At 59.4% G+C, this 19,247-nt stretch overlaps 1 protein-coding gene across 1 annotated transcript; it reads right to left on the minus strand.

Annotated features, from left to right (window-relative positions):
• Positions 1-2,309: 2,309 nt before the first annotated feature.
• On the minus strand, positions 2,310-12,225 carry LOC147413969 (glutamine-rich protein 2-like). The gene is made up of 19 exons (XM_086476895.1): positions 11,896-12,225; positions 10,755-10,859; positions 10,188-10,256; positions 9,925-10,035; positions 8,083-8,944; positions 7,858-7,952; positions 7,629-7,720; positions 7,377-7,491; positions 7,015-7,206; positions 6,622-6,747; positions 6,322-6,396; positions 5,850-6,014; positions 5,570-5,691; positions 4,489-4,545; positions 4,089-4,190; positions 3,416-3,535; positions 3,128-3,234; positions 2,891-2,995; positions 2,310-2,503 (listed from the first exon to the last, which is right to left on the minus strand). Exons 1-19 carry the CDS (start codon positions 12,223-12,225, stop codon positions 2,310-2,312), a joined length of 3,144 nt encoding a protein of 1,047 aa, XP_086333021.1.
• Positions 12,226-19,247: the final 7,022 nt, after the last annotated feature.

A 19,247-nucleotide genomic window follows, 5' to 3' on the forward strand; every position in this document is an offset into this window, starting at 1 on the left:
GCAAAATATTGTGGCTTGCAAAACCCCCGCAACAGCCAGTCGTCGTCACCCCGCCTTGGTGCCATCACCCACTTGTGTGATGAGTCCCCCTCCAGGCCTCAGCCCTGTAGGGCCACCCAGTCCCACCTGCGATTCTCGGGGGCTGCCAGGCTTTTAGGCAAACCCTGTGCTGGGGGTGGTGCCTTCTGAATGCCCCCCACTGCAGATGGGACACCAGCCCAAGGATGTGGGGGCTCGCCAGCCCCCGACTCCCCCCTCCTGCCCCATGGGACAGGCAGAGCCTCAGCACTGCTCAACCCTGGGCCCCAACCTCCCAAGCCGCTCGCTGTGCCACCAGCCTTCCAATGACTCCAGACAACACGCCAGTCCCTCGTTTGGTGCTTAAATGGCCAAACTAAATTAAAATTGAATAAAGAACCCAGCCCCCACTGCCACACAGCTCACACAACACGCGACTGGGGTAAACACACACCCCCAAAATGGGAATGCAGCAGCTCTGGAGCTGCCAGTAAGGGCCAGGGGGCTCAAGGCACAGCAGTAAAGCATCCTCAGAGATGGGGAGATTCTCCCCCAAAACAGCACACCCTCCAAGGAAAAAAGGAAGAAAAACCCCACCCAGCTGGGACTACTCACCCTCTCCAGCAGCGCAGGCAGGACCCAAGGAGGGATGTGGGACTGGGTGCTCATGTTTATAGGGGCAGCAGGGGGTTGTAGGGTGCAGCTGGGACCCAGCAACAGCAAAAGGGGCAGTGGGTGGGAGAGGGGCTGAGCTGGGGTGGGGGGGTGGCGGCGGCAGCGGTGGCGGCGGCAGCGGTGGCGGCAGCGGTGACAGCGGCGGTGGCGGCGCGGTGGGGAGCACCAAAGGGGTCAGCCCCAGCTGGGCCATATCCTGCAGATGCAATTAGTCCTGGGGGTGTTTTTAAGCCCATCAACACCTGACCACACCCGTGGGGTGCAGAGTGGTCCTTTGCGGGCTCTATTCTGGTGCCAACTGGTTTGCCCTGTGTATTCCCAGTTATCTCACTGGAGGTGGCTTAGGGGGGGACACCAGATCCTACTGGATCCACCTGGGCACCCCCAAAGCAGGTTTTTAACGCCCATTTTTTTTTCTGAAAAGCATCCCTGGGAGGTGGCTGCCTGGGACTGCAGCGGGGTGGGCAGGGATGGGGTCTCACAGCTGCTAATGGAGGGGGGGTGTGTGTGTAAGTTTTGGGGGCTCCCCCTCTGAATTTGGGGAGAAGATCTACCAGGAGAGCAGGATTTTCATGGGGAAGCCCCCAGGGACACAGCACAGAGAGTGGGGGTGTGGGGGGGGGGGGGGTGGGGTGTGCGCGCGTGCGTGTGCGTGTCCATGTGGAGGGATGCTCCCCGGATGCCTGCGTCCCCCCAGGCTGCCTCTGGGGTTCCCCTCAGGGTTTCTCACCCTCCTGCTCACCCAAGAAGTCCCACCAGCTTTGTCCCATCCCTGCCCCCGGCCACGTGTCGTTGCATGCCTGCCTGGGGGAGCCAGGGCTGTCCCCACGTGCATGGCCACACTTCCCCGCACTGCTTCCAGGGGGTTTCTTGCCTGGTACCTCTCCACTCCTGACACAAATTGGGCTAGGTCTCAGCACGCAGCGGGGCTTTCTCTCACGGAATGGGTGGCAGAAAGGGGCTGGGGAAAAGCGGCCCCAAGCCATGGGGGTGGCATAAAGGAAAGGAGGGGACGTGTCCCCCCAGGGTTGGGGGCAAAGAAGGGGTTCTGGTGCTTTGCTCTGGAGGTGGGAAGCACCAGCTGCCCCTGAACTGGGCGGCAGCGGGGTCGGTGCCTTCATTTTCCCATCAATGGCAGCGTTGGAAGAGGGACAAGGGGGTGAGAAAGGGGATTTCTCCACTAGGAGATAAGGAAACGAGCTCGGTGAAGCTCATCCCTTGGGATAAGCGACAGCAAACTTGGGGGCTTGGGGCGGGATTTGCTTCTGGCCTTAAGCCTTGTCCTGCCGCCACCCTTCCCACTGAGGTCCCCATGTTACACCTCCTTCAGCAGCAGCATCAACCTCCTGCTCCCCCAGACTCTCTTTGGGGCCACCAGCTCCCCTGGCAGGGGCCGTCGGGGCTCGTGGAGGCCAGGGGGTGTCAGGGGGAGCACGGCAACGCGGGGCCAGCACAGACCCTGGGAGGGGGTTGGACAGGGGGTGGCTTCAGCTCCTCCGCTGACATGTGGCCGCAGGACCAGGGATGCTGCTGACCCTTCCTTGTGCATGATGGGAAGATCCCCACCCAGGGCCACCCCATTCAGGCCATGCAGGTGCTTGGCTGCCCATCACCCTTTATTGCCAGTAGCTGGAGCCACTCGCTCGCCTGCTCGGTGGTGGGGATGGTGGGTGTTCGGCCAGGGACCCCCAGTCCCACCGGGCTGCTGGGGCGCTGGATCCATCCTGGTGGGGCCGAAGGAACTTCAACGCCTGGGAGAGGTGGCTATGGGACGAGGCTGGCCTGTGCTGCAGCGGGGTGGTGGTGCCTGGGGGCGAGGGGCAGGGGTTAGCCCCCCTGCAGCCCACGGGGCAGGCACCGGCTGCAGGCAACTCTGCCAGCCCAGGACGGAGCAGGCAACAGGGGCACCTGCCTGGCCAGAGACACCCAGAAATGGGGTCCTGGCCCCCACCCTGAAGCAGACACTGGCCAGGACCAAGCCCCCCATGGCCCCCCACCTCACTCCACCTCCAAGGTGGGGACTGCTTGCCCCATCCTCCAGTCCTCCCCCTCCATCCTGCCTCTCCCCATCCTACCCCAGACCCCCATTCCACCCTTCCCGGCCGCAGGTGAAGTCCCCTGATTGCCCCCACCCACCAGGAGACAGCAGGGTGCCCTGTTCCCCCCCTCCCCCGGTGCCCTGAGAGGGACATAGCCGTCTGGCTGAGTGAGGACCCAGCGCTCTGGGGCTGTGAGAGCAGGAGGCCAGTGTCCTGGATGTCCCACTGCCTTGGGGACAGTGTGGGCTTTTCCCTCAGGAAGCCTGGCAGGAGAGACCAGAGGGAGCTGGGGTAGGGGGAGCCAGGGGGAACAGGGGTGGGGGAAAACCTGGCACCCCACGGGTGCCTTGCCCGCCTGGCTGTTCCCTTCACACCCAGCGGATCCCCGGCCTTACTGTCCTTACCCACAAGCACAGGCACCTGCTCGTCCCTCCGGCCCCTGTAGATGCGGCCGTCCTGACCCAATAGCTCCATCTCGGTGTGCTGGGAAGGAGAGAGAGGGCTGGCTGAAACACAGGACCGAATTCAGCATCCCCACGCAACCCTCCCACACCCAGCTCTCCCCGGGTAAACTGAGGCACAGATTCCCTCCGGACACTCAGCATCACCCTCCCAGCCTTGGTCGCTCCTGCCGTATCCCTACCTTTGACGTCCCTACCTTGCGGGAGAGCACGGTTGGGGACTGGAGCAGCCGTCGGGTGCTGGGCTGGTTGCGAGGGCCCCGCTGCAGCTGTTCGCCGACGGTGTGCCGGCCCCCGCAGGACCGTGGCACGCTGGGGTACCTGCACTCGGCTGCCCGCTCCCTGTGGGACAGGGCACGGGGATGCTCAGCACCCAGCACTGTGGCACCCCGTGCTTCACCCTGCTACACTGAGGAGGGGGCCAGGGGGCTGCTCCCCAGTGAGGTCCCTCCCGGCTCCCCCCACAACTGTGCTGGATCTGCTCTTTCCCCACAGCCCCGGCGAGCTGGTCATGGCCAGGGCAGGTCCATGCACCCCACACCCAGGACACCAGGAGGCAGGAGCTGGGCTGTCCCAGCTGCAGCGCCTAATTTCAGTGACCTGTTTCACAGGAGGCACCTGAATCCCCATTGAGCCTGAGGTCAGGCTGAGACCAGACACAGCTTGTGACATGTGGCTTCGGCACCATTGAGACCGAGACCTGGGCTAGACGGGGCAGCGCAGAGCGGGCTGTAAAACCCCACAGACCTGGGGCAAGCACAGCCCCGTAGCATATCTGCTCCCCTGCCCAGGCCCCCCTGAACCCCTCCGCCCCCACCCGAGGAAGAGCTCTCCCTCCCCGGGGCAGGGTGCCCCTGCACCCCAGGGGCCAGGGATGGGTCCCCACGTTCCCTACCTGTACCTGCGCTGCTGTGTTTGCTCCTGCTCAAGGACGGTGTGGGGGCGCCCGGCATGGCGGGACGGCAGCGGCTGCATGGCCGGGAGGGCCACGATGCTCCTGGGAAGGGCAGGAGCCGCAGGTGGGTGACAGGGGACAAATGACCCACCCCAGCTCGGGGCTATGCCCCAAAACCCACGGGCTTTTACCCCACAGCATTCCCCCTGCCTGCTGCCCCCCGAGGAGGTGTCCCCGTCCCTCCGCTGATGGGCAGTGCTGCAGAGGGGCTGGGCAGGCTCAGACCCCCCCAGGCAGCCACCCCCCCGTGCCTGGCACAGCAGGGCACTGCCAGCACCCATGTCCTCCCCATCCCACCCATGCAGCCCCCCCCAGTGCACCCGTGCTTGGTGCTACTCACTGGCCAGGCATCAGCATGCTGAGGGGCCGGTCGCAGGACAAGCAGTGGAAATGGGCCCTGAATGGGGAGAAAAGGGCAGGGTGAGCTGCTGGGGGGCACACAGACCGGCCCGCATGCAGGCAGGTGGCTTGCAGGCAGCAGCAAGGTGCTGGGCACTTCGCTGTGGCGAGTTACAGCATTTGCAGGGGGGAACCATGGGGTTTCGAGCCTGCTTTATCCCCCACCATCCCAGTAATAGCCCAGCCTGCTGGCTGGTTATAAACTAAAGAGGGTACGATGGGGGAGAGTGGTTGTTCATGGGCTCCCACCTAGGAGAAACCTCCACCTCCTATTAGGCACCAGAGAATCCGCAGAGGGGAGCACCCAAAAACCACCACTGCCATGGGAACTAATCCCAAGGACACCCACAGCACCCCAGTTCCATGGGAACTGGGGGTGATGGGAAAGACAAAATGGGGGGTTTCCTGTACCTCTTGCTGGAGTGGGATGCTCCCAGCCTGGGAGCAGCTGCCAGACCTGAGGGATGCAGGATTCCCACGGTTTTTTAGGACGAGCTTCATCACAACTGCCCCAAGGACTGGGACACGCTCGCCTTGGCCCCGCTGGCACCTCCAAAACTTGGCAGGTGCCTGTGGCTGCCCAGGGTGGGCGAGGAGGCAAGGTGAAGGGCCCAGGTGCCCAGGCCTGCCGTCCGAACCAGCCCTCGCCTCGCTTTCATCGCTTCGTCAGCGCTAATTACCCCCCTGCACCTTGCCAGGAGGGCAGGTCATAACCCAGCTCCGCAGCGCTGAGCGTCGCACCCCTGCCCGGGGGGACGAGCCGCTGTTCCCTGCCCTTGCTCCAGGAAGCCTTTGCACCCACACCCCAGTTTCGGTTCAGGAGGGCTCCCTCTTGCAGGTGCCCCCTCCTAGGCAGGAACCTGCTACTGGGAGGAGAAGGCATAGCTCCTTTGCCAGCATCCCCACGGTTCGCTGGCTACACTGGGCAGATACTGGGGGGCCACTCAGACACTGGCTGTGATAGCCAGAGGGAAGGGGGCGAGTGCTGTCCCCAAAGCCGTCCCCGTCCCCATCGCACTCACTTCTTAATCCCAGCCGCGCTGTCAGCGTCCGGCGGTTTCAGCTTCTCCTTGAGCTGCTCCAGCATCCCCTTCCAGTGCTCCTCCAGCTGCTGCCGGAAAGGCCCCAGCTCCAGGCGGTCCAGCTGCGGACGGACGCACACCCTCAGCTGACTGCCCCGGGCTGGGACATCATGGTCCCCAGGGAAAAGCCAGGAGGGGGGGACCCTCAGAGGGATGCTGCCTTGGGCTGCCAAGCCCCCAAAGTGCCAACTTCACACCGCTGGGACGAGCCACCCCTCACCTTCGAGTCCATCTCCTCACTCAGCTGCCTCTGGGCCTGCTGCCAACCCTGCTCCTGGCACGTCATCCGGCTCAGCATCTCCTGGATCGCCTCATTCAGCCGCTCCATGCTTGCCTCAAACTGGGTGTGACTGACTTTGCTGGCCAGGGCGGATTTGTCTGCTTTCTAGCAACAGGGCAAGGCGGGAGAGGGGTAAGGAAAGGCTGGAGGTACAATGGGCAGGGCCAGCTTGTGTTGGGAGGAGAGGGAGAAGCGGCTACGTGGCCTGCTTGCCTCATCACCCCTGTGAGGCTGGTCCCACCAGCCGAAGGGACCTGGAGGGAGACAGAGGGACCTGACAAGGGACCCACAGCTGGTCTGGAAATCCTCCCTCCCCCTGGCTGGTTCTGCCACCGAGCCCCAGGGGACAAGGGGTGTTTGTCACCCTGCTTGGGACCCCCTTGGCTGGCGCCGGAGCCCCTCGGGGCCATACCACATCAATTGCCAGCAGCAGGTCCTCCTTGTCCGCTTTCTCCTTCTTCAGCCTCTCCAGGGACTGGAACAGAGCCTTCCAACACAGAAAGCAGCCCATGGCACCACAGCAGGGTCGGAGCCTCCCAGGCAGATGAGCACTCCCTGCTCTGCCACCCGCCGCCCAAAAAACCTCCAGGAAAGGTACTTTGAACCTCCACGGGGCTGCGAGCAGGTTGGCAGGGGGACAACTCCCTTGTGGTCCCCAGCCTGGGGTCTGCCCGGAGGATGTTGTGACCCTACGGGAGTTTCAGCCACCTACCTCGATATCTATCTGCTTCTGGTGTTGGTCATCCAGGAGGTTCCCCGTGACAGACCTGAGCTTCTCGTAGTCCCCTTGCACCTTCACGAGGGTGGTCTCAATGTGCTTCAGCAGCAACTCGTCCTGCTTCAGGGAGGAAGACGACAAGGTGGTGCCATGCAAGGAGGGGCTGGCTGCCCAGTGGGACAGACCCAGGGTACTCGGCCAGTGGCCCCAGGCTCTCAGTGCCAACAGGACATTTGCATCAAGGTTTTCATTTCCTTGCATGCTGCTGATGCGTATAAGCCAACGTGGGGGGCAGCGAGGGGCTGCCCCATGTTACAGCGAAGTACGACAAGCCAGGGGTGGTCCTGGCAACCCCCTCCCAAGCCCCCCATGCTGGCATCTCCCTACCTGGCTCCTCCCCGGCAGCTGCCTCACCACCTTGCCCACGGGCTGCTGCGACATGAAGGAGTCCACCACCTCCTGGAGCTTCTCGTAGCGCTGGAGGAGCTGTCCCACCTGCATGCTGATGTCCGTGCTGCAGGTGGGGCACACTGCCTGCTCCTGCCCCGCACTCTCCACCATCACCCTCAGCTTGTCCAGCTGCAGGAAGGGGAGAAGGAATCGGCTCTGAGATGGGACGGATGCAGCCAACCAGCCTTGGTGACGCTGAGGCTCGATGGCCCCAGCCAGCCAGGGGATGTGACCAGGACCTTTGCCACGACCACCCCACCGAGCTGGCGGGCGGTGGGAGCGCTTCCCCTGGACCTCACCTGCTCCTGCAGCTGGTCGGCCGTCTTGGTCACCAGCTGCTCCAGCATGGCTTTGGACATCTCCTGCTGCTCTCCCAGATCCTTCAGCTCCTGCTTTACCTCCTGCAGCGTGGACCTGGCCAACGAGGCAGGGACACAGGCAGGCTTAGCCTCCACGAGGCTGCTTGGGGGGTGTCCGTCGCCCCCCAGACTGGAATGTGGGGGGCTCCCTTGCAACCCCATGGGGTAGGAAACCCTCTCCCATTCTTTTACCCCAGTTGCTGGATGATCTGGCCAATGCCATCCGCTTGCTGGTCGGCTCCAACTACCTCCAGCTTCCCAAGGGCATCCTCCAGCTGCCTGATCTGGGAACCGCAGTAGTGGCAGAGTTAGGGCATGGCTCCCCAGTGTCGTCCCAGCATGGGAGCCCTACACCTGCCCCGTCCCTACCCAAGCCCCCCTGGCATCCCTGCAGCCCCCTCGGGGTCTGCCACTGGCTCACCTTCCCCTTCTGGCCCTGCAGATCGCTGGCCAGGCCTTGCAGGGAGGACACCCAGTCCCGGAGGTTGGCCAGGACACTGGTGATGCTCTCCTGGTCTAGAAAGACATGGTCCAAGGGTCAGCGAGGGGGTATCACCCTCGGGGCCAGGCTCTGGGGGTGAGGAGCCCCTGACCCAGGGTGTCCCCATGAAAATCATCCCCCTACCAGCCCCGCCAGGGCTCTCACCTCCCTCCAGGAAGAGCAGACGCAGCTTCTCAAGCTCAGCATGCTCTGGCTTGCTGGCTTCCAGCTGGGCCACCTGCTCCTTCAGGGCAGTGTAGAGATGGCTGAGCTGCCCGATCTGGCGGAGAGCCTCCACCGTCTCTGCGTAGCGCTCGGAGGCGCTGCTGGATCCCGAGGACCCCCAGGGCACCGCCAGCTCTTGAGAAGGGGATGTGGCCCTGGGAGCGGCGTCCAGGGCGATCTCCTGGGCTGTCAGCGAGAGGGTGCCCACTGCTGGGTGGCCTGCCAGGGCAAGTTGTGCGCTGGGCAAAGCCTTGCCTCCCTCCTTGGGGCTTGTGGCATCCATCTGCATCTCCTGAGCACCGTGGGTGGCTTCAGCAGGGACTGTCTCAGTAGCAGGATGGCTGGGCTCCAGGCTGGGGGGGCTTGATCGAACCCCTCTTCCTCCTCCTTGGGTCCCTGGAGGTACTGGCTGTGTCCCCGGGATGGTGGTCTGGCTGCTGGGGGTCCCTGGCTCCATCCCTGGGACGGTGGTCTGGGTGCCAGGGGATCCTGGCTGCATCCCTGGAGTGGTGGTCTTGGTGCCAGGGGACCCTGGCTGTGTTCCTAGGGCGGTGCTGCTGGCATCAGAAGTCTTTGTCTGATCTGAAGGAGCGCCTGCCCACGTCTCAGGGGTCTTGGGTGCTCTCTGCATCCCTGCTTGCATCCTGAGGGAGCCAGGTTGCATCCCTGGAGTCCCCTTGCTGGTCCCTGGTGCAGGCTGTGTCCCAGGTCCCTTTAATGCCGACGTTGATCTTGGCCTACGTGGGGTGCCTGCATCTGAAGTGGGGGCCTCAGCAGGGGCAGACTGGCCCCCACTGCCCTCCTGGGAAGAGGAGGCAAAGGGGAGCAGGTTTACAGACAGAAGTGCAGCAGCAAGGGCAGACCCAGGGCCCACCCACCCTGTGCCCAGCCCCTGTCCCCACATCCCCCGGCTCATGAAGCCAAACTCAAGTACCCGACAAGAGCCCAAAGGCAAAGCCTGCCCACCCTGTGGAGACCCCCCCAAACTCCTGCAGCCACGGCCTCCTGGTCCCTCCCCAGCCCCCTTAGCCCTTTGGTCGCCTTCGTGCCTGCGGAGTCGTTTCAGCAGCCGATCCAGAGGATCAGCCAACACCCTACTGACGCCACCTAACACAACAGCATTTTTTCCTCTAGCGACGGGATTCAGTACCCCAGACCTGCTGGACCAGACCCACTTCCCAGCCCAACGGGCTGCACCCAAGTTTCGGGAGCAGCAGCCCCAGGCAGGATTTGGAAACCGGCTCACAATCCAAAATGCTGGGGTTTGCCCCAAAATGTCCCTCTGCTGTCCCTTGCTCCCACCTACCAGCCCCAGAGAGACCAGCACAGCAGGGAGCCGTGGTCTTGCCCAACACTGAGCGAGGACACGGGGCTGTGTGGTCACCCCAAGGATTTCAGGAGGGGCTGTTGTGGGCCGTCAATGGCATAAACAATGGAGGAGGTCCGTCTGTCTGGCCAGCCGAGGAGCTGCCCTGGCTCGGCCTGTGCCAGGTCCTGCCTCCCAGTGGGACGTGCAGGGCAGAGAAGTGCTGAGCAAACCTCCGCAGAGGCCCCAGGTTGTGCAGCAGCTGGTGGCACCGGGGGCTGGGGTCCCACTTGGTCCCTCTCCTGCAGCCAGGATCCCCCAGCACTCACCGTTGGCAGACCTTGGCCTCTTTCTCCTTCTCCTCCTCCTCCTCCTTCTCTTCCTCCTTCTCTTCCTCCTCCTCCTTCTCTTCCTCCTTCTCTTCCTCCTCCTACTTCACCTTCTCTTTCTTCTTCAGCTTCTCCTCCTCCTCCTTCTTCACCTCCTGCTTTGCTGCCCACCAGGCAATCCTCCAGCACCTCCCAGCGCACCATGTCGCTCACCTCCTCTGGGGTGGGGTAGAGGCTCAGCCTTTCCTTCAGCTTTTTCTGGGGAATGAAGTGATCAAGGGGTCAGCCCTGGCCACGGAGCCAGGCAGGACGGGACCCACAGGAGCGCTGACCCCCCACCACCTCTGCCCAGCACCGTGCCCAGTCACAGAGGGACTGGGTGCACTGGTCCCCTGGGGACGCAGCTGTACCACATCACTGTCCAACGCAGTCTGGTCATGGAGGCCTGGCAGCTGTCCAGCAGCATCCTGGAGGTTCTCCTGGAGAGGGGTGAGGAGAAGGATGGCAATCGGGACACAGGAGCAGGATTTAAAAGAAGCATCCACAAATTAACTGGGGCACAAGACAGAGGGAGGCTGGGCAGGGCTGTGGCTGTATTACACGGGTAGAACTTTATCTCCCCTCCTTCCCAGCACCTCTGTCACTTTCTCTACGACTGTGTAGTTAACGAGTGCCTGAACGTCGCTTTGGTTGTCAGACGCAGGTACCTCTACCACCAGCCTGACCTGCAGGCAGCGGTGCCCGTTTCTGCCCTTCCCAGGCAGCCCTGGCAAGCGGAGGATGGGGGGCTCCAGGTGGGGTGGGCTGAGCTCCCCTGCTCCCCCCTCAGGACAGCCTTCCCACTCGTCCCTCCTGGTGCCCTGCCCGCCAGCTGACACCCAGGGCCATGAGGCAGGGGCAGCGGGGTGACCCGGAGAGGGGCAGGGAGGGGGACAAAGGGCCCAGCTCCCTCCCAGGGGGCTTCGGCGGCAGCTTACCAAGCCAAGCGCCTTCTGGATCGTCCGGATGTCCTCTCCCATGCGGGACTGCGCCGCCTTCATCCCACTGATCTCCTTGAGGAGATCCTGGGAGAGCGCCGTGGCCTAGGAGAGGGGGGCAGCGGGGGTGAGACCCAGAGGAGGGTCCCTGGGGACCAGAAGCTTCACCCCTGCTGTGGTCTGTACAGAGCTGAGGGGCAGCGCAGGGCCCTGCGGGCAGCACTGACCATTCTTCACATCTTCAAGAGCCAAGAAGGGGCAGCGCCTCCCCAGACACCCCCAGCCCTGCCCTGGGGAGCCTATCGCACAACCCTAATCAGCAGGTACGGGTCCAGCCCTGCCTGCCTGTGCCAGGCTCCGTGCAAGACCGCTGAAGCCAATCCAAAGAGCAAAGAGCCACTGCCACCCTCTCCACCACAGCCTGGCCCAGGAGGGCAGCAGTAACCGCTGCTAACGAAGCGGGGAGCCATCAAGCAGGGGCCTGCCCTGAGCAGGGTGAACGCTCTCTGCTCAGCCATCCGGGGAAACCCTCCCTGCTGCCTTCTCCCTGTGCCAGCCCTGGCAGGATCCGGCCCTGCAGCGCTGAGAGTGGCTCTTTCCTTGAACCTGAGCTTATTTCTTCCCATTGGGGATGCCCAAGTGAAGCACGGCCACGAGCAGCTCAGTGTAGTGCAGGATGAGGCCCCTCTCCAGTCCCCGCTGGTGCTGGGTTTAGCCCTCGGGTGAGTCAAGGGGATTTGTGGTGAGAGATGAGACCCGTGAGGTGCTCATGGAGCCTCTCAGCTGCCTGGGGAGCTGACGCCGTACCCAGCCGTAGGGCAGGAGTAGGGAAGGGAGGGATGGAGAGGGTGGTGGGGACGGACCTCGAGAGGTGCTGAGCCTCTCTGGGCAGCGGAGACAAGGGCTCCAGGGGCTGTATCGGACCCACCACAACTTGCTGATGGCAACGTGAGGAGCGGCATTTCAACCTCAGCTCTTCCTCCCCAAAACTCCATCCCTTCCCCATAGTGAAGCCCCATGTGCTGCCAAGAGCTTGGGCTTAAACCAGACCTTGGTCTAAGGGAAGCACAACAGCAGTGCAAACCCCAGAGGAGGGAGCGTCTCATTAGGGAGCACCCAGGGGACTGGGAAGAGCCTCTACCTTGGAGATGCCGCTCACGTTCGCTTGGATAGTCTCCTTCCTCTGCCCCACTTCGGCAGCCATGGAGGCGACCTCAGGGCTGCTTGCCGTCCCCTGCAGTGGGTCCTTCCCAGGGGAAGGACCTCCGCCCTGTCCCCCTTCTTTGGGGTGTGTCTTGGCGGGCTGGTCCCCCTCCAGGAGGTCCCCCTGCTCCTGTGCGGGCAGGTCCTGCAGGCCCAGGTGCCAGAGCACGGCCTGCAGCAGGCTGTACAGCGCCGTGAAGTTGACGGCCCCGATCTCGGGCGTCCCGATGGCGATGTCCAGCAGCTGGGACAGGCTGAGCGGGGCCATCGCTGCTGCCCTGCCCGAAAACACAGAGCCCGACCTGGGGAGGCCGGGAGCTTTTTTACCTGGAGTCCTGGGAGGACAGGAGGCATGGGCAGCCGCCAGCCCTCCTCCTCCTCACAGAAAGCAACCAAACCCCATCCAACTGCTGCCAGGGTGCCCCCCACCGAGGGCAGCGCTTTGGGGGGGATGAAGTGTCCCCTTCCCCACCACCCTGGCCGCCTCCAACTCCCCCAGCCAGCTCTCCCCACCCCGGCGCCCCAGCCCCGCTCTCTCAACCCTCCAGCCCCCCCCTCCCAGCCCGAACCCCCATCCCGCACCCTCAGCCCGGCTCGTTGTGGCCCTGCACCTGCACCCAGCGGCCTTTTTCTGCACCCTCAGCCCGCCCTTGCCCTTTCCTCACTGGCCGCCACCCGCCGCTCCTCGCCACCCATTGGCCGAGCCAGCTGCCCACCTGCCCATGTTTACAGGTGGGCTAGTGCAGCGTGTCCCGTTGCCAAGCGACGTCCCGCTCCCGCGCTCCAGGCGCGGCCGATGCGCCCCGCCGCCTTCTCCGCTTGAGCCCCCACAACGCAGCTGATGACGTCACTGCTTGGAAACAGGTTGCTGCAAAGGGCCACGTCCCGTGCAGAGAGTCGACACCTGCCGGACGGCCGGGCCAGGCCGGGCCGAACGCCTCCAGGAGGAGCCCAGGCCCGGCTGAGACACCGCCATGTGGCGGCTGTACCCAACAGCCCGGCAGGCTTTACCCCTCCCTCAGGCGGGAACAGTGGAAGGCAGCTGCTGCCCGCATCAACACATGCATCTCCAGCACCACGCACCCAAGCAAAGAGCCGTGGAAGAAGGGAATAAGAAATGCAGGTGAAGGTGTGCCTCCAGCCAACCCGGGGAGGAATTCGAACGGTGGGGAAAATCTTTAAACCGGGGAGATTGCTTACAAAAATAACCAACAAGAACTTCTTCTTCCTTAATAAACCTCCAGGTCCGACTGTCACGCAGTTGGAGCACTGACATCTCCTTCAGTGAGGCGTTCAAAGATGATTTCCAAGAAGGGTTGAGGGCGGGCAAGCAGGAAGCTGAACAGACACTTGTGCTCTTTTCAAAGAGACGAGATACCCGTTTTCAGGCATTCAAAACAAAGCATGCAGCTCTGCTCTGTGTATTTGCCTTTGCCAAGCTGGGATGACTGAATTCAAAGAGGGAATAGGAAGATTGAGAGATGGGAACAAGGTGTGCTGAAGCAAGCAGCTAACCCTCGCAGGAGGGATCCCAAGCCCTAACTCCAGTCCCTGGCAGAGTCGCAGGCTCAGGAGCTCTCAGGCTACACCCAGGGACTGGGGAAGCTTTCCAGACAGCCCTCAGGACGGGCGGGAAAAGCTGCAAGACCTCAAATCACCCAGGGCCACACCAGCACAGTGCTACAGTAACAGCAAAGGGAGGGTGGTGGGGCAGGAGGGAAAATGCGGGGGTTTGATGCCGGTGGGATGGCAACCTGGTCCAGGCTGGGTCAGGTCGGGCAGATGCTGTGTTCTAGCCTACACCGGCCCCAACCCACCATCTGCCCGTGGCTTCGAGGGCCCAGTGAACACAGGGTGCCAGTTTGCTAAAGCAGGTAGGGAGTTGGAGACGTGAACGTCTCCTGGCCTCAGTTTGACCAATGCTTTTAGCTTCCGGCCAGGGTAAGGTTTGAAGCGAAGCCCAAGGATAACTGGGGCTGTGGTCCCAGTACGACCAAGGTGACACCAGCACAACCCTCTGCTCGCTGGTGCCGCGGATCCACTGTTTCTACCCCAACACAGCCCAGCAAAAGCAAGCCTGAATGGGGCACCAGTGCTCAACAGTCCTGACCTTGCTCCGGGCAGGTCTGACGAGCGCTTTTAGGGAGGGAGGCGAGAGCAGTGCCGCTCACACTCTTAACGCTGGCTTCCAGCACAAAGAGCGTGGTCTGGTACTGGCTCGGAACAAGGGGGCACAGAGACATCTGCAAAGACTTCACACCCGTCAGTCGGTCCCGTCAGTAACACCTACAGTGCAGGGCTGGGATAGTCCCACGCTGTGGTCACGGAGCACAGCTGCAACCTGACCGTAGCACTTGGCAAATGCAGGAAAACCATCAACAGCCTGAAGACCTCATCCAGGCCTGTGCAGCCCCCGTGGGATCTGGCTGGGAGGTTTCCCCTGTGCTGGACACTGGAGATGATCCAGCCGCTCTGGGCTTTTGTGTACCCTCACCAGCTACGAGGCAGGACGCTATTCTGCAAGGCAAATGCCCCCGTGCCAAGGCACGCTTGTCTGCCTGGTGTTCAAGAGTCGTGCTCTCAGAGTCATCGCCTGCCCCTTGGCACCGTACCCATTTTAGATCCTGGAGTGGAAGAGAAGGATGAAGGCAGAAGTTGAAGGATAAGCAAAACTAAACAACTGCCTGCTAGAGACAGCCCGTCAGCAGCAGTGCTCCCTCCAAGCAGGATTTGTTCCTCACATCAGCTGGCTAGAGAGTGGTATAGGTTTTACCAGAGGGTGTTTGTTGGCCTCATCAAGGGAGAAGATGACAGTTTGGGAATTTATTCTTGTATCATCCTGCAGACAAAGCCCTTCGCAAGCACCTTGTACGGCTTTCTCAAGCGTCCCCTCCAGCCAAGGATTAGTGTCACTCAAGAAAGCAGCGAGCAGCAAGCCCTACTTCCCCGTGGAAGGCGGCTACAAGCTGCCCGGTTACAGCACCAGCCCCGCAGTACAGCCACAGCAGCAGCTGTTCAGAGGGTTCACAGGAAGCACCAAAAATGAAAAATCCTGTGCTTTTTATTGCAGGTTTGGGGTTAGTGTTGTGGAGAGCACAGCTGCATTAGAGGCAGGTATCGTTCCAACTCTCCTTCCCCACGAGACTGCCACAACTCAGCCCCAGGCAGCTCCAGAAATTGTGCGGGGTTTCACAGTGCAGACAAGTATTCAAGTGAGGACTAGACCCTCACGTCACTTGCCACTGAAGAACAATAATGATCCAAGGCTAGCAAAATGATGCAAAGGCCAGCACGTTAACTAGCACCCCTTGCCCTGCTGGGAGGCACACGTGAGCTTGTTCCCAGCGCCTTGACACAAGAGTGGGAGCAGCCCTGCGAATGGGTTGCCCTAAGCTGCCCTTTCTGGATGTTCCGCTGCCTTAGTTTGGATGAAAGCCCTTGCTATGCTGTGCAAGCGACGAGAGGCCGCTCAGCTGGCAAGGAGCTGCTCTGCTGATCAGCTCTGCCAGCAGCCGGCAGCCCGGCCCAGCTGCCTGCGCCCTCCCTTCCGCGCCCTCAGGCGAGTCGCAGTCAGAAGCAGATACCCAAAGGCTGTCTCCTCATGCTGCCCACACGGCAAGGAGCCCTCTCTAGTCCCTTCTCATAAGCTGACTACTTCTTTTTTCCCTTGTCTCCCTCCCCCCTACAGGGCAAGAGATAACACACTAAAAAAAAAGAAAAGGAAACAAAATTAAAGCAACTTAAAAATTCAACACCACCTCATTTCTCCACCTCTCTTAATTAGGATGTAATCCTCCCCACTACCAGTTGCCTCTTCTATTCACCTGTAAAGTGCTGGTCAGGATGATTTTTTCTATTAGATCTCACGGCTCAAGACCCTGAAAACCTTCATGCTCCTACAAGTCTGCTGACAGGAGCCCACGAGTAGCCATCACAAAAATCTTGTAGGCTCCGTGCGCCTTCAGGATCTCTGCAGCAGCAACAAAGCTTTCCACATCATCGATGATGTCATCCTGAGAAGAAACAGAAGTAACATCAAAACCAGAAGATCACTGTGGCTGCGGGGCAGGAGTGGATCTGCAAGGCACTGCAGTTTGGCTGTGCATGCAGCTGAACAAAAAATCACCCCTGGCTACTTCAGCTGCTGTTGAGATGCAAGGACAGACACATGCACAACTGAAATCTGTGAACACCATTTCCTTAATCCATGGACGCTTTTGCTAGCGTGCAGAACAAATAGTGTGTCTTGGAAACAGATTAGTCACTGCATGTGCACACACACACACAGAGCTTATCTTCAGCAAAGTATTTTTTTCACGGTGATAGTAGCTGCATGTTGATTATGTACACTGCAGCACAAGCACAATTACAAGCGGCTTAGCAAGCTTTTTTGTTTCGTTTGTTGGGTGGTTATTTTTTATTTAAACACTTCAGGAGAATTCTCTGCATGTCCTGTATTTGTTGAGTACTTGTAGACATGTGACATTTGTAGATTCAAGGAGATTTTAGGGCTTAAAACATTGAAGTACAAAGGGTTTTCAACAGAAGCTGAAATCACCAAAGCCACCAGCAAAACTGGAGAAAATGTGGTAACAATGATACTCCCACCCCCACACCAGCAATCCCTCCTGCCCTCTGGGACAAACCAGCTCAAGAACAGATGCTGGGAGGAAGTCACCCCCCCCCCCCCCATCTCTCTCATACCGCAATGATGGCAATTCTTCCTCCAGCATGTCCAACCACAGTTATTGGCGGTTTCTCCTTGGCCATCATCACTAAAGAAGAAGAAAAAAAGCAGCCCAGGTTAGTTAGTCCTGAGTCAAACCGCAACAGCTCCACCACACAAGGGGCCCAGCCCTTAACTGCATCTTGTATTGGCACACAGATACAGACACGTGCTTTACGTTATCCTGACACCCACCTGTGTGGGTAACCACTGGTTTAAGCATCGTTTTCCTCCTTAAATGAACAGCACCACCACATTAAGATGAAACCCTCCGTTTCTGTGGAGACCACACACTGACATCAGAGACCGTAAGCAAATCCAAATATCTAACAGACCCCTGTGCAAGGAGAGCTACAAAGCAGCACCCAGTTTATGGAAAATGGCAGTGACTTCCTTTGTGCTCCAGAACAGGACTTGAAGAAAGAGGTATCATGATTGGGAACAACAAATGGGCTTCTCCCAGTAACACCTCTCCAAGGGCACATGCTTTATTACACCGGGCTGGTTTTCACCTGCTGGACTCACTAGTTCATCTGAAGGATTTGAGACTCGCACTGTGGCTCGCTTGCTTTCTCTCATATCACCAAACACACAAGGCTCTTTCAGAGGGCGTAAGGACCTCAAAAAGACCTGCTCAGGCAAAGAAAGCTGAAGGAAGTTTGCAGAAACAAATTTGCTGATTTTGGTTTTTAAACCGGATTAATGGCAAGAGCAGGACAACACCAGTTCAAACGCAGTTCTGCAAGCTCAGAGCAACCAGCAATTAGAAGGAAAAAGATACACTGATAAGCTGTGCTACCTGACACATGGCGAAGAGATGCTCTGGGAAATAAGGCTCCACTCCCTCCTGACGCTACTTTGGCACTCACATGGTTCATGCAATAACTACATGTGTAACAGGCTTTAACCTTTATCCAGAAAAACTTCCAGCAGCCTTATAAAAAAATAACAGAGGTATGAACTAGGATGCACTGAGAGTGTCCAGATGTAACAGAGTCTTCAGACTCACACCAAACAGCAATCAGCCTCTGATACAGCCCAGGGACTTGCTGTCCATGAGCCAGACCTCTCACTTGCCAGAGCGTGCCGGTTCACGTAGTGAACTCAGCACAAAACCTCCCAGCACAGAAAGGACGTGGTGGTGGGCATGCACGTGTCACCAGGTGGTAATCTGGGCTGATCTAACCACTGAAGCAGAGAGGAACATCCAGCATTTTGTAACACTTACCTGGCCCACTTGCACCCCCCGGACTGATACTCTCTACAGGGAGCGCAGCAAAGTGTCCTACCGAGGCACTTGGTACCCCTCCTCTTCGTCAGCTCAGGTCTTGCCAGGATTCTGGCCACAGAGGCTTCTCAAGAGCCGAGGCGTTTTGGACACCCTAGATAGCCAGATTTCTCTCCTTGAAGGTAACCTCCTTCAACAGAATACTTGAGCAGCATGAGAACACAAGCCACTGCCCATCAAAAAGCCCATCTGAATATTGATTTCAGCCCTCCTGGGTCAAAAAAGTCCTACACCAAACTCCTCATCCGGCACAGCAGGCTGATCCAGTACTACTCCCACAACTCCTCAGTGCCTGGGAACGCCCAGAGTGCAAGCCCAGCTGGGTGAGCGAGTCAGACTGAGGGATGTGACGAAAGAAGGTCCTTTAGAAGGACCACAGCTCCAGAGATTCATGTGCAGAGCTGTCCTTCCCACACACGACCTACTCCACAGGCTGGTTTGCTCTAAACCTACCAGAACTCTATAAAAGATGTCCAATGGCTCTCTTTTGGCCAAAGTGACCTTACTCCTTGCCAGGTTTTGCAGTTAAAGGCACAGCTACCTTGGACTCAAGAGTTGATTGCTCTTTGGACACAAATTCCCCAGACTCCCCTGCACTGCTCTTTCCGAGTCCTCTTTCAAATGCAAAGTCACGTCTAAATCCTGAAGGGAAAATATTCTTATGAGAAGCAAGAATATTTGCAATAAACTAAGATGAAGCATCACAAGAGAGAAGCAGGCCATCAATTTCAATTACAGGCACTGCCTACCTGCTTAGATGAGTTATTAATTTATTATCTAGTCTGGACAGTAACAAAACTCCTGGCAGGAGCCGTGAAACACCAAAAGGATTACCTCTGGCTGCCATCCCACCCTTGGTGTGCAGCCACAGATGAGCACCATTTCTGTTGACAACAGCCAGGCTAGGGAAAACACTTTTTTAAACGAATGGTGTACTGGCCTAGGGAGCTGAAATTCAGCACTGTTTTACTCACAAACACATGACGTTTCAGCCAATCAGTTTCCTTCTGTTCCACAAAGAAAGCAGACACATTCCTTGCTACGCTTAAAGGCTAACACAGCAGCTAGCAACAACAGCAGTGCTTTGCATCACTCTGGTTTTAAACAAAGTTTTCAAATGTCTGGTTTTAAATGCAATTTTGCTCTACTTTTAGAGAATGGTAGGCAACATGTAGACCTACCTGGATCCTAAAGAGAAGTTCTCCCTTTTTCTTGTTCAATTTTCTCTGCAAAGAAAAGAAAAAAATTGCAAGCCAAAGATCTACCCACAACCACA

This window comes from Leptosomus discolor, chromosome 22 (genome assembly GCF_034619465.1).
Source record: "Leptosomus discolor isolate bLepDis1 chromosome 22, bLepDis1.hap2, whole genome shotgun sequence".
Taxonomy (NCBI): domain Eukaryota; kingdom Metazoa; phylum Chordata; class Aves; order Leptosomiformes; family Leptosomidae; genus Leptosomus; species Leptosomus discolor.